This window comes from Seriola aureovittata, chromosome 2 (genome assembly GCF_021018895.1).
Source record: "Seriola aureovittata isolate HTS-2021-v1 ecotype China chromosome 2, ASM2101889v1, whole genome shotgun sequence".
In the NCBI taxonomy this organism is placed as follows: Eukaryota; Metazoa; Chordata; class Actinopteri; order Carangiformes; family Carangidae; genus Seriola; species Seriola aureovittata.
The window spans coordinates 24488731-24502306 of NC_079365.1; the positions used below are offsets into that span (position 1 = coordinate 24488731).

Genomic DNA, 13576 nt, shown 5'->3' on the forward strand with positions numbered 1-13576 from the left:
GAATACACCCAGTTCCATTATTTTGTTTTCCATATCATTGTTTCATGTTCTCTTCTCTCTGAAGCTCGCACAGGCAATCATCTTAAGGTCCTGGTACTGAAGTGAAGTACCTCAGTGACTCTGGCCTCTAACCTGTCTTCATGAATACATTTCAAACCAAGCCGCTGTAGCTTGGACAAGCATGCATAAGGCCGCCGTGCATGAGACTGAAAATACCACAAACAAACTTCATATACCGATCAAATTGGAAAAAAACAACAACAACGTAACAAAAACACATAACACACTGGTCCAAATATTCACTGAGCAAAAAAGACGTGAGCTGATCAGTAAAATCGTTGCTACATACTAATGCTAAACAATTCATTACTGGATTAGCAGTTAGTTTACAAATAAATCAACATTACCATTCATACTAACAGGAAATGATACAATAAGTGTGTTGGATGTTATGTCATATTTGTGAAGCTACTGCTAATTTAACTTCACTGCAGGAGACATTAAGAGATTTGATGCATATATTTTGTTTTTCCAAGATATATTTTTTTTGTTTTGTTTTGTTTTTGCAGCTGTTTCACCACCACCCATGATTTATTTCATTTTTTTCTAGCTGTGTGCAGCTTCTCCATTTCTTTTGTGCATTGCATCAAAAGCACACCCGAACTCTCTGCTTTTGAATATACATTCTTTTGCCTCTTCTTTCAGTGTGAAGACGTTACTGATTAAAAACGTGCTTCGAATCAGCATGTAGGAATGAATTGGGACACAGTGACAGATACGAATAAGGGCAACAGGTAAAATTGTAAGACAAATGCAGAAGTTTACTGTGGAACTAACACTAGGGGAGTGAGTGAATAAAATATCTCTCATATTTACGGGAGGTAAGGAGTACTGAAGAAAAGACGAGTAATAATGTTGAGTGATTATAGAGGAAAAAAAAATCTCGACGAAATGTATGAAAAAAAAAACAAGCACATGACAGTTTAATGTGGCGAAGGTCTTTCAACATGAGACACTCTCGCTCAGGCGACCCAGCCGGGGTCGATCAAGCCCCGGTTTGTGTTCATGTAGTGCTCCCCCACCCATGGCTCTCCCCTCCTGATCCACAGCCACCTTCAAGCAACTTCTGCTGCCTCAGTGGCCACCTTGTTGGCCCTTCGCCTACAGGCCCCTGTGTTACTCAGCATGTTGTAGGCCCTGCAGAGGGACCTATCTGTGAACCCTCTGCATCCCACCTCAATGGGCTCGCACCTCGCTTCACCACCCATTTCTCCACTGGCTCAGCGTAGTTTGCCCTCTTCCTATTGTTTGCCTTCTTAATGTGATGAGTTCAAAGAGAATGATCTGCTTGGAGACTTCAGCACCATTTTCTGGCCTTAGCTTTGTTGAGTTAGCAGTTTCTGGGAACTTCAGTCACTTCCCCAGGTCGACTTTAGGCTCCCAGTCTTGTACTGTTGCGAGCAGGCCAGAGGAGGTGGTCCTGGCAGCTGACGCTGGCTTCTCCCCAGCCCTGACAAAAGCAACAGCCTTTTTCACTGGGTGGAGGCGCTTTAAGTGGCTAATCCCACTGCAGACAGTGTCCGCTACGGCTTTCAGGACTTGGTCATGGTGCCAGCAGTAGAGCACTTTCCCAGGGCTTTTGAACAGCTGCTGAGGATGTGCTCTAGGTTCCCTCTCCTCAGGCACAGAGGGCAAGCTAATGACTCCACCTTCCCCCCTCAGAACAAGTTGGATGGACTTGGTAGAACTTCATAGAAAGCCTGGATTAAGAATTTCATTCAATGGGGTTTGGCTGACCAAAGTTTGGCCCATGAGACAAAGCCACATTCCAACCATCCGGCTGGTTGGCTCCTTGTTGACTGATGCTTGCACGTCACACTGGATCAGTCACCACCTGTGCCTTGTTGTTGTGAGCTGTGGTGGCCACCAGCACCCTGCGCCTTAGCCACAGCTCAGCGCAATCCTCAGCGTCTGCTGCCCTCCAGTTCCAGCCGAAAGTACTGTACTGTGTAACCCATCTCACCCCTTTGCATTTCATTAAATAGTCTTGAAAGGAAGCACACTTTTACTTTCATTAAATGAAAAGTTTTTACAACGTTGATAGATTCTGAGGATCTCACATTAGTTAGTAAGCCTTTACAAATTTCAACCCTTGCAGATCGAAAGGACGTAGATCTATGAATTTTGATTGCTTTTTGAAGTATTATACCTTTGCACGCCTCAAGTACGCTCAAACACTGGTAGCCTGGTACTGAGCCATTTAGACATTTATACACATGACTGTCTGTTAATTACTGAGTCCTGTTAGCAATGGTGAACCATTTTAGAGATTTTAGTGGTGCTGTAGCAGACTAACAGCTAACACACCTACACGACACGATACATTCTGACTGACCACCTTTCTGCATGTTTTTTTTGTCTTTTCTATCCTGTGTTTTCTTTACTGTATCACAGTTAATCTGTTGCCAAGGGCCAGTAAAGATTAAACTCAATATATAAATATATAAATACATTTTATTTATATATTTTTACCCAGATAAGAGAGTAGGGCCATAGTGTTGTTCTTCTTGGTGGGAGGCTGTTGCCTTGAAGTTATATGTTTTAATATCAAGGGTGTGTGTCTGTGTGTGCACATGCACCTCAGCCTACAGGTCTGCTGTCTGTGATAATGAAATACTGCATGTGGCAAAGAGGCATCTAGAGGGAAAACAGGGCTGTTTTTCATTAGGATCATGTTTCACTGAGTGCACCTTCCCCTTATTTTATTTAGAGACACAAAAACATGACGACAGATCCTCATCAAAAAGGCACACTGTGAATCATTACCAGGAAACACCCCTGCTGTCTGTCTGGTGAATCACTGTGTGGCATTGAGATGAAAAATTCCATTTGCACAAACACAGTTTACCTATTACAAAAACTGACATCGTGCAATCCCTGAAAATAGTCTCCTGTGTTGAGAAACACAGCAACAACCACCAGAAAATCTCCTATAAAATTATGGTCACTCAATAAAGGCTTCATGCTTTAGCTGACCTATTTATTTTTCTATTTAAGTTTCTTATGTAATATTTTTCTTTCTTCAACACACAGATCAGTGAAATCTTTGGAGCAGTGGGAGCAGTAGCAGCCTGGTCACGGTGCAACTTCAAGCATTTAGAAAGCTTTACTAATACAAAAGCTGTGATATTGTAGCCTACCCTGTAGCAGTTCAAAATGTGACAAAATATAATCAAATTATTTACTTCTGGTAAAGTAAGATGCAACAACCTCTTGATGACCCCTGCTCATGAGTCTGACATGCTCATCGTCTCATCTTGTGAACTGGGCAGCCTGCTGCAGCACCCGGGAGCACTGAGGCTGGGTGTTAAAAGGCTCAGCGGGGGTTCAGGATCAGTAGCTCTGTTTTGAGTCTCAAAAAAACGGCAGCTTGTTGGATGCCATCAAACTGCTCTTTGAAATTCTGGATATGATTTCTACTTTTTTCATGTTTATTGTCAAAGATAAAACGGAAATAATTGTTTTTGGAGCCAAAGAGGAATGATTTTAAAAAGTCACGTTAAAATCAAACGTTAAAGACGCATAAAGCGAGCCAGACAACTTGGGGCAGTCATGGAGTCGGACCTAAATTTGAATTGCCACATTAAGACAGCTGTTATCTCAAGAATATATCATGAATGAAAAGAGTTATATCCCAGCAGGATTTAGAAAAAGTTATTAATGCGTTGAACTTCATTAGGCTCGACGACAGTTTCTTTAAAGGTCTCTTTGAAAAAGCAGCTTATTCAAAACATCCCGACTAAAACCAGGGAAGTAGATCACATTACTCCAGTTCTCAGATCTCTACACTGGCCTCTTCTTTGTCAGAGAGCTGACTTTAAAAATACTACTGCTGGTCTACAAAGCACTGAACGGTTTATACATTTCTGATCTGCTGCTACATTATGAACCACCCAGACCTCTCGGATCGACCGGGACGGGTCTGCTTATCTTGCTCACAGTCAGTTTTTATGCTCCACATATCTGGAAAACCTGAGGTCTCCTCCTGCTCCAGGTCCTTTAAATCAAGCCTTAAGATTCTGTTTACCACGGCCTTGTATTAAATTAAATTTGGGACTATTTATCCATATCATGCACTGCACTGTAGCTGCACTGTGATTTGTATTCTTCTGTTTAATGTAGCTTATGTTTATCCCCTATTTTATTTCATTCTTTTTAAATCCTATTTATATGCGTCTCTTTGTATTGCCTTGTGTTTCTTTTATATCTTAATGCTTTTTATGGCTTATGTATAGCACTTTGGATTGCCTTTTTGTTGAGAGGTGTTATACAAATACCTTGCTGCGTCTCTATATTCTTCACTCCCTTCCCACAACTATTATCATATCCCATAACTATTCACTAGAAGCCACAAGAAGCTGATTCTATTATCAATATTCTTTGTTTTGCAGATTCCCCAGGTGAGCTACGCCTCCACAGCTCCAGAGCTCAGTGACAACACCCGCTACGACTTCTTCTCCCGTGTGGTGCCTCCAGACACCTACCAGGCTCAGGCCATGGTGGACATCGTCAAGGCCATGCGCTGGAACTACGTCTCCACCGTGGCCTCTGAGGGAAACTACGGAGAGAGTGGCGTCGATGCTTTCATTCAGAAGTCTCGGGAGGATGGTGAGTACGCTTGGCTTCATATATCATAACCACAGAGGCAAAGGAAGATGTTACCCATGCGAACGTACTGTACTGCAGAAAATCGGTGAAGCTTGGAGACATGCAAGCAAAAATCAATTAGTCAGGTCAAATGTTAGATTTGATCCCAGAGCGCACACATCCAGCCAGACAATGTACATTACAGAACATCCAGAGGCCTGAAAACAGCATCTGTCTGTGTCAGCTACACATGTGGTTATGATGTGAAGGGCTTTGCAGCTCCATTCAGTTCTCTCGAGAATCATACTATAGAATCAACAGTGCTGCTGAACCCACTGAGAATTTACTTTAAAGACCAACTTAACACCCCATTTTACCTTGAACATGCCCTTTCACCGATGCAAAAACATGACTTTAAAATCCTGACCCACACCACCTCTCCCCTGTGGTACCCTGCGACCTTTGATGCTCTCGCCCCCCTGCTTACAGCTCTGTCAGACCATCGCTGCAGCGTCTCTCCATCTCTCTCCCCATCTAAACCAAAGCATTTGTTCTGTTTTCAGTCGTTTTAATGTCCACGGAATGACATCTGACGGTCATCCATAATTCATAGAACCATTATACCGCCAAGCAACGGCTTTCACTCGCACTCGTATAGATTATTTTTTGGGGTGGTCTCTACCCATTTACTGGATTTTCTCTGGAAAAAGCAAAATAACTTCTGTTGTAATGAACGCAACAGAATGGGACCAGGATCATTTTATAGTGTAATAAACAGACTGTACATGTAGTTTATAAACTCACGTTTGGTCTGCTGTGGCTGTGCAGCGACAGCAGCTCTCGTCCACTCTATACACTGGATCTGTTCAGCCACAGCACTGCAATATATGCAATATGTGCAAATGCTGTTTTTTTTATACAAATATCCTTGTTTGTAATGTGTCAGGTGTATGCACTTATTGCTGATGTGGTGTGTGTGTCATTTCCAGAAATATCCTTAGCATGCAAAGTGAATTCTACCTTCCCAGAAAGCAGCACAGAGTCAAATTAAACTAGTGAAGTTGGACTCCACTGGAATACTCATGTTGCTGTGTCTGCTGGGTAGTTGTTTGCTGCTATTAGCCATGGCAACATGATACGTTTACAGTGTATCAGGGCTGTGTTTCTGACTTTTTGTCACCTAGTGTTAAAAATTGCTTAATACACTACATAAAATGTACATTTGCATATTTTGAAACCATAGATTAGTGCCTCAGGATTAGACTAACTCCCAGACTCCAGACCAAATATACAGGTCCAGTCAAAATGTTGTGGTAAACGGAAGAAAAAAAAAAGAGCAGAATTTGAGAAACATAATTTATCCCATAAATATTACAGGCAACATATATATATGTATATATGTATATATATATATATGTTTATACATATATTTTTTTCCTACTTTACGAGTCTTTGGATCCTTTTCCCTTTGCGTTTGCTCCCAATCCAACAAATCACTCTACTGAAGGAGTTCCCAAGGAGTATGAGTGTTTTGGTTGACTAAGTACAAGTGTAATTAAAAGGATGAGACTTTAAGGTGCCCTGTTCACGTCTCCTGCTCGCACTGTGCCTGGACAGAATGAGACTGACTTGGCTGCGGTTGCTCATCAATTATGTCTGTCACTCTCTGAACACTTAATCGCCTGGGCACAAGTCAGGGACAGCTGGGGGAAGGAAAATAAGTCACGCCGGGTAAAACGGGGATTTTATCAGGGTTGAAAAATCTGGAAATGCATGCCTCCACAAATTGTGTCCAAGTTTGAAAGGAGTCTAGATAAAGACTGATTCCATATGGTCTTATTGCAGCAGATGGTTGAGGTGCAATTTTTTGACAGTGTCACACATGGGGTATCAGAAAATGATAAAAACACCAAGAGCAGAAAACTTACCATGCAGACTATTGCATGATTTTGATCCAAGGACTCCTTCAAGACTATATTCAATGCAATCAGATACAATCTAGTGATAATCCTTATCTGATGATGTGTTTCCTTACAAATGTTTGGACACAGTTGATCTCCAAGACAAAACTATGAAAAGTAATATTAATGTTCGAACACAGTCCAAACCATAAATGTATTTATCTAAACAACATTTAACAGTTTCAAATGTTTTAGTAAGGTTAAGGAAATATCCTTGTTTGGCAGAATAGACTGCAGAGAGACAGCAGGTCAAGGTTTTGACCAATTTGTAACTTTACTTTCATTCAAACATTTAAGAAGGATGGAAAAAACATCAACACTGACTGTCTCTCTTGTTAGATTTGTTTCAGATTTATATATTTATTTATTTTCATTCAACTACAATAGAACTGAAATTAGTTCTTGTCGGAACAACAGGAAATTAAGAAGCAAATATTTTGATAATGGATTTATTGGAAGTATTATAAAAAAAAAAAAAGTCATGTGATGCTAAACTGAATATAGTCAGGTTTGATAGAGCTGGTTGGAAAAATGAAGAAATTTAATGGCCGTACCTTGAGGTTTAAGGAAATGTGGAGCATTTTGTTGTTACTGTTTTCTTTTAGACCAAAAGGGGAATCGATTTAATCATGGAAAGAACTGGCAGAAAATAAATGAATCAACAGGGAATATAAGGAATATAGAAATAGAAATAATGAAGATAATCATTAGTTACAGCCTTAACTTGCACATTATTGGTGGTTGTAGTGCTAGACTGATTTTCACATCATTTTTATACTACATGTGCATTTTATGTAATTGTTTTCTCCTCCAGTAACTTTGCACAGTATTCATTTCTATCCAATAGCATAATGTTTGTTAATTTATATGTGTTATACATCATCAGACTTTGAACATAAAGTCTATTCCAGGTTTCTTCCACCCCTGAGTGGATAAATATCTCTCCATTCAACACTTATCAAATCAAAGCACTTGGCTCTGAAAAATCAACATATATTAGGTAAAAGATATTTTCCTGCCAAGTGATTAGCATTTAGTTTGGTAATTGAAATGCTCTCCATTACAGTATTAAGCCAGCAAAAGCCCATGACTCTGGAAAATTTTTATGATGATATATTGTGTTACAGATATACTTTTAATTTAATGCTGCACTTTTGCTCTCGCCTTGCCAGATAGCATTGTTTTGAGCTGAATGCACCAAGAAAATAATCTGAGAAGGCAAATTATCTGAGTCAGCTCCTGTACAGCAGCAGCCCTGGCAGCCCAGCAGCCACCTGCCTGGAGTTGCACCAGCTCAGCTTTCCCCTCTCTCCCTTAAGAGTGCTCGCAAATATAACTGAGTACAATGTGGGTAAGAAGCAGATGATGAAAGGTAAATAAGAATTCCAGGTGGGATTTTTTTTTTTTGATCTCTCCTTTTGTATCTCTCTTCCCTGGCAAACATCGCCTAGAGCTGGGAGGCAGTGGCCTTCAGTGTTATTCTTCATGGGGTATTTGAGGTGAGCAGCTTCTCATCTCAAATTCACTAACTCAGAAAGTGACCCCGCCTTCCCTCACCCCTGCACCCCAAGGGAGAGATATAAGAGCAGATGTAGGATACACAGAGACAGAGAACGAAATCACTTTGCTTTGTAAAAACTAGTTCAGAAAGCATCAAATGCGTCTGTTTTCCTTCAAGTATTAACCCAGAACTCATCCTACTGATAATGTAATATATTTAAATTTGAGTGTTAGTGTAAAGGATTTTAAAACTAATCTTCTACAAAACCTTTTCTTTACTTTTTGCAATTATATTTAAATAGTGAAAGAAGTAAAGCAAACCTCAGAAGAAGTGCCTATATCACCAAATAATTAGCTGGGAGCATCTTAACTGATGTATTCCTGGCAGATATGGACACAAGATGCTTTATTCCTTTAATTTCAAAAGGCCCATTTTCTGAAATGCACACAATTTTGGAAATGGAAAGTTCATAATGGTCATCTGGGGTCTACTTCATGGACGCTTACTGCTTACTACTTTTGTATTTATGAATATAAGATTTGTTTTGAGCGCAGCCTTTAGGAAACAAACGGGAGACAGAGGCGAGTCAAGTGTGGACCACTGGGCAGAAGAAGCCCGTAGAGCCTCATCCTTGGCTGCAGACAGCCCTTCTCTGCAGAGATGTTGATTACTGTAGAGCACGCCCCAATAGATGTCATTAATCAAGTTAATGAAACACAATGTCAATAAGAAACCTAACAAGATTCCCTTGCAAACCAATGGCCTGCCTGACATCAACATGAGAAACCCTGCTAATGGAGTAACTGCCGTCCTTGTTTGATGAGGAGGATTACAAGCATTAGCCACAGAGCTGGGATGAATGAGCACATGCAGGGAATGTAAAATGAAGAAGAAGAAGAAGACGAAAAGGGGAACACAAACAAGTCTGCATTGCTCCTGGGTGATTTATTTGCAGATGCAGAGAACAGACAATATTAGACTGGGTTGAGGTTATTCCTGGTAACAAAGTAAAATATGAACTGCGATGGAAGACGGTAGAGCCCAATTATACTTTATTAACTGATTCCTACTAACAAAAGTTCTGTTAGTTCATCTGAAGTTGGTTCTTTGAATAATTTATTTAAAGGATAAGGCTGGCAATAGTCTACATTTTTTCTTATAACAAATCCAATGAAAAGATCAAAACCAACAATGTGTTAAGTCCAACGTATCTGTGGCTCTCTGCCCTGAGCTGAAAACGTTAATCTTTAAAAGCAGTTCAAAATGCATACTTACATTTTTTGTATAAACAAAAAGCCCAAAGAAAAAACAGTTGTTTTAAGCAAATATTACACAAATAGGAATGAATGATGTATTATTTGTGGTCTATTTTCAGCTGTAACAGCACATTAACATTTGAAGAAGGGCTAATTTTTAATGTGTGTTTGCTCCGGGGGATGCGTTTACTCCTTTTCACTCCGTCAGTCAACAAAATATGGAATTTGCTCAGGTATTGCCAAACTTTTGCACACAACTGTATTAATGGCAGCAGGACGGGGTATTTGGGTTTGACTTGAAATAGACTACAGAGCCCAGGTTTGTGAAAATGAAGGAAAATATTACCCAGTGGAAAAGTGTGGCTCATTGATGTGGTTGTGGACAACAGCTTAGCTCTGTGGCACAGATGAGTAAGATACATTAAAGATTTGGGTGTTTTCAACGTGATTTGTAGTAAAAACTGAGAATATTGTCAGACTTATCCTTTTGAAAATAGCCACATAAGTTACAAGGTAAATTGATGGATGAAGTAGCAGGCTGAGGTGATTGGATCAGAGGAAGAGGCACGGCTCCAATCAGAGCAACAGGGACACATTTGAACATCTGTGTTCTAAATGGCCGCGGTCACCCAGGGAAGAGATCACAGCACACTCAGCGATGTTCCTGCTTCTCTCCATATGGCCTTTTAATCTCCAGTTCACACTCCTGGGTAGCGTGTCAGCCAGTTATGTCTTTATTTATTATTTGACATCACGCAAATGACCCCTGAGTGCCTGAGATATGTCCTGTTGCAATTTGTTTAAACAATTACTTGTCATTGCTTAATTGGGCAAGGCGAATGGCTGAATAATCATCACTCATCTTGCCCCTCCCTCTCTCTCTGTCTCTCTGTCTCTCTGTCAGTTGGGGGTCAGAGACATAATGGTTATTTATCTCTTTTAATGCAGAGATATTGTAAATGCCATTTTCTTAAGCAAATACTGCTGTTTAAACCTTGATCTTTAGTAATAGATCCCCTTTAACCGCACTATTACCGGTGAGATCATGCTGTGCTTATGGATGTAGTGATACAAACACCCATGCCCACATTCTCCCATATAGAAGCGTGTACTTTGTAATGTAAATGTACATTAGTAAATATTCAAGCAAGGAAGGAAATTAGAGAAACTGTGTTGCCGATCCAATCAAGAGAGCAGAAAACCAAAGCAATGGATTAGGGTGTGGGGGAGGTTACGGGGGATGGTGCAGTTTAATTTATCCTGAAGTACCCGGGGGATGCTGCACAAATTGGCCACAAAATGCAATGTGAATTGGTGTAGATAAGGTTAGTGGCTGCTAAGCTAATACAGAATATGAATAATTACATGGAAAATAAAAAAATAAAAAAGATAATGGATCAACACCAAATATGCAATAGGCTGCTGTGATGTCACATGCCTCAAAATAGAGCTCAATTGACATTTGTTCGGTGTCAGGTTGTATCCAACAGAAACACTGACTTCAAGAATTAGAAAAAGCAACACATTAAACAGTTTTGTAGAATAAGAACAGACTTAATTGAGTTGAGTAGCAATGATACGTAACTCTGCTTTTATCTTTGCCAACTGTTAAGAAGAGAGAGGATTTCAATTAGACAACATAAGACAATAATGTAAATTGGACAGCTCATGCAACTAATCTACATTATAATTCTGCAACTAATCCATACAGTTAGTCTTCATTAGAACATATCTCTATCACTTCTGTCAGAAGGATAAGATGTTCTCAGCCTCCACTAAGCACTTTCTAAACGGCCTCATATTATTATCTTTTGATTAGGCTTACATATTGTATCTTGCAGTATTACAAAGATTTGATGACAACCCATTGGAGAACTAGAATACAATACTGTGTTTCTTGAAAAGACTTGCAGCAGTGAATATTGAAATCACAAATGATAATTTGAACCTTAATTGAATAAATACTGGCGTTAACCATGTTTTACATGTCAATCATTGCTGTGTAATTACACAGTATTCAATATAAATAGAAGAGAAGGTTCATATTAACAAGACTAACTTGGCCAAATTAGGTTTAATGCACCTGTACAAGTCTCATGTGTGTGTCAACACTGTCAGAGAGGTATTAATTTAACTATATGCTTGTTGTTGAGGTTTTATTTTGTGTTTTTCCTACCTCATGTACAAACACGTTTTAATTTTATACAGTCCAGTACCACACCATCACTTTACAGCCTTAGTAATGAAAGTATAGTTGAATTAACCTCTCAAAACTAGCCATTATAAGAAGCTATTGCTCTTGAAAAAACAGACATAAGAGCTGTGGATGTAACATTTCCCAGGAGCACAACAGAACATGTGTGCCGCCTGTTTTTCCACAACTTTACATAAGTCTAATAGAGCAACCTCTGACCTGATTCAAATGACACCATTATACTTCATGTGCCGTCTCAAGAATCAGCAAATAACAGAAGGTGAATTTTTGAAGGTGAAAATTTGTAGCTTCGTTTTATGACTTGATTTTTCTCCTGGGTCAGAGCAGATACGGTCAAAATGCAGGTTTTTCTCGAAAGGGAGGGAACAAAAATTTGCCCATCGCTCATTTGTGTGAAAGGCTTAGTGTTTCTACATGGTAACTATGGTATTCTCCCACTAGGCCTCCAAGAGGTCACTTGGCAATTAATCGGTGTGAACAGAACTGAGACATCTGTTTCCTCAGGTTTTTGTTGCTCAACATCAACAGAAAATCTTTCCCTCGCTTGCTGAGGTGGCTGCCACAGCTCATTCTAATGTACTTAATCCTTAATTGGATTAATCCACACAAATCAATGCTGCTGCTGCATCTGAAAATAATCTTGTAAATGTGTATGTAAAGCGCATCACTTTCTGTGTGCCAGACAACCAACTCAGTGTTGTAACAGACAAACAGTTTTTCTGGGAAGAGACACCAAACTTGATTTATCCCATGTTGATAATTTTTCCAGGGATTCTGTTTTTTTTTGTTTTTGTTTTTTTTGTTCCTGAAATTTCTCTCCATTTGGGCAGCAGTAATACTAGGAGAGGTCTGGACATTGTTAATTATTTTTATGGACTGGGAATAATTTGTTTTGTGATTTTTATCAGCCCACACTTTCAAAAACTAACTGGAATTACCTTATTTATTTTAGTTGTGATATTTTGTGGGAGTCTCTTTCTAAGTGACATCTGCAGTTTTTCCCACACAATTTCTGAGTTGCTCGCTTGGCATCTGGATCACCAAACCCACGTAGCCAGTGGCAGAGTAGAGCAGAATCAGTCTTTAGATTAGATTATTGAGTCAAGAGTTATTGATCCCTTTGGGGGAAATTGGGTCATTCCAGCAGCAACAGTAATAGGATTCAACATAGGCAAGAAAGAGGAGAATATAATCACACAAATCTAAAATAATCAAAAGATGGTCAAAGCGCATCTAAGCCGAGTTTGGGCGACAGGGAATATTGAAAGGAGAGAATCTAGTGGGAATTAATTACTGACATCTCACCTGACATGTAGACTAAATCATTATTTTATTGTAATACAGGGGAGCTTCTGCCATGTACATTTTCTCTATTATAGCTCTATTTTAAACTGCCTTTATTATACAGCACTGCACAGCATGGAGCCTTGTATGACATGAGTCGAAAAAGGAACGCAAACACACACATCAGTCATTTCCTTTCAGAAACTATTGTTTTTTTCAAGATGGTTCCTGCTAATGAGCAGGTTGGAAGATAATACTGTTCAATCAACTTCTCATCTAACTTGAATCTTCACCCTAATAAACACCACTCTCAAAGTCAGGTTGTAACAGTCTATGTGCTTCCTGTGGAAACAGGAGGTGTTTAGTCTTCAGCACAAACCAGCTATTTGTTATGGAGACAAATAAGGTGATTTGATTCATGTGTGATGATTGTTCAAAGATTTGTAATTAAATTCTTGTTCGGCCTGTTTAGTTAAATGTTCAAGTGCAGCATGAGGTAAAAAAATGTTTTCCAAGAATAAGCAGTTTCTCTGGAAGCCCTCTGTTCCTGCAAATATTTTTGTTAAACCTTCTCTCAGGACTGCGTCGGCAGGACATACTCTTCTGTTGGTGTATGAAAGTTGGAAAATGAAAACACTTAATCCATAATTCCACAAGCAAAGAGGTTTTTTATAGAGTTTAGATTGATTTGTTTTCTGAATGATGATCAAGT

General features: G+C 39.5%; 1 protein-coding gene across 3 annotated transcripts in view; it reads left to right on the forward strand.

Moving 5' to 3' along the window:
- Positions 1-13576, forward strand: part of LOC130186287 (metabotropic glutamate receptor 4-like) — a 178837-nt gene that overhangs the window by 76307 nt on the left and 88954 nt on the right. For all 3 annotated transcript variants that reach the window (XM_056403282.1, XM_056403263.1, XM_056403272.1), the window contains exon 3: positions 4452-4668. In XM_056403282.1, coding sequence (XP_056259257.1) covers positions 4452-4668 — 217 coding nt within the window. The remainder of the gene's footprint in view (positions 1-4451; positions 4669-13576) is intronic.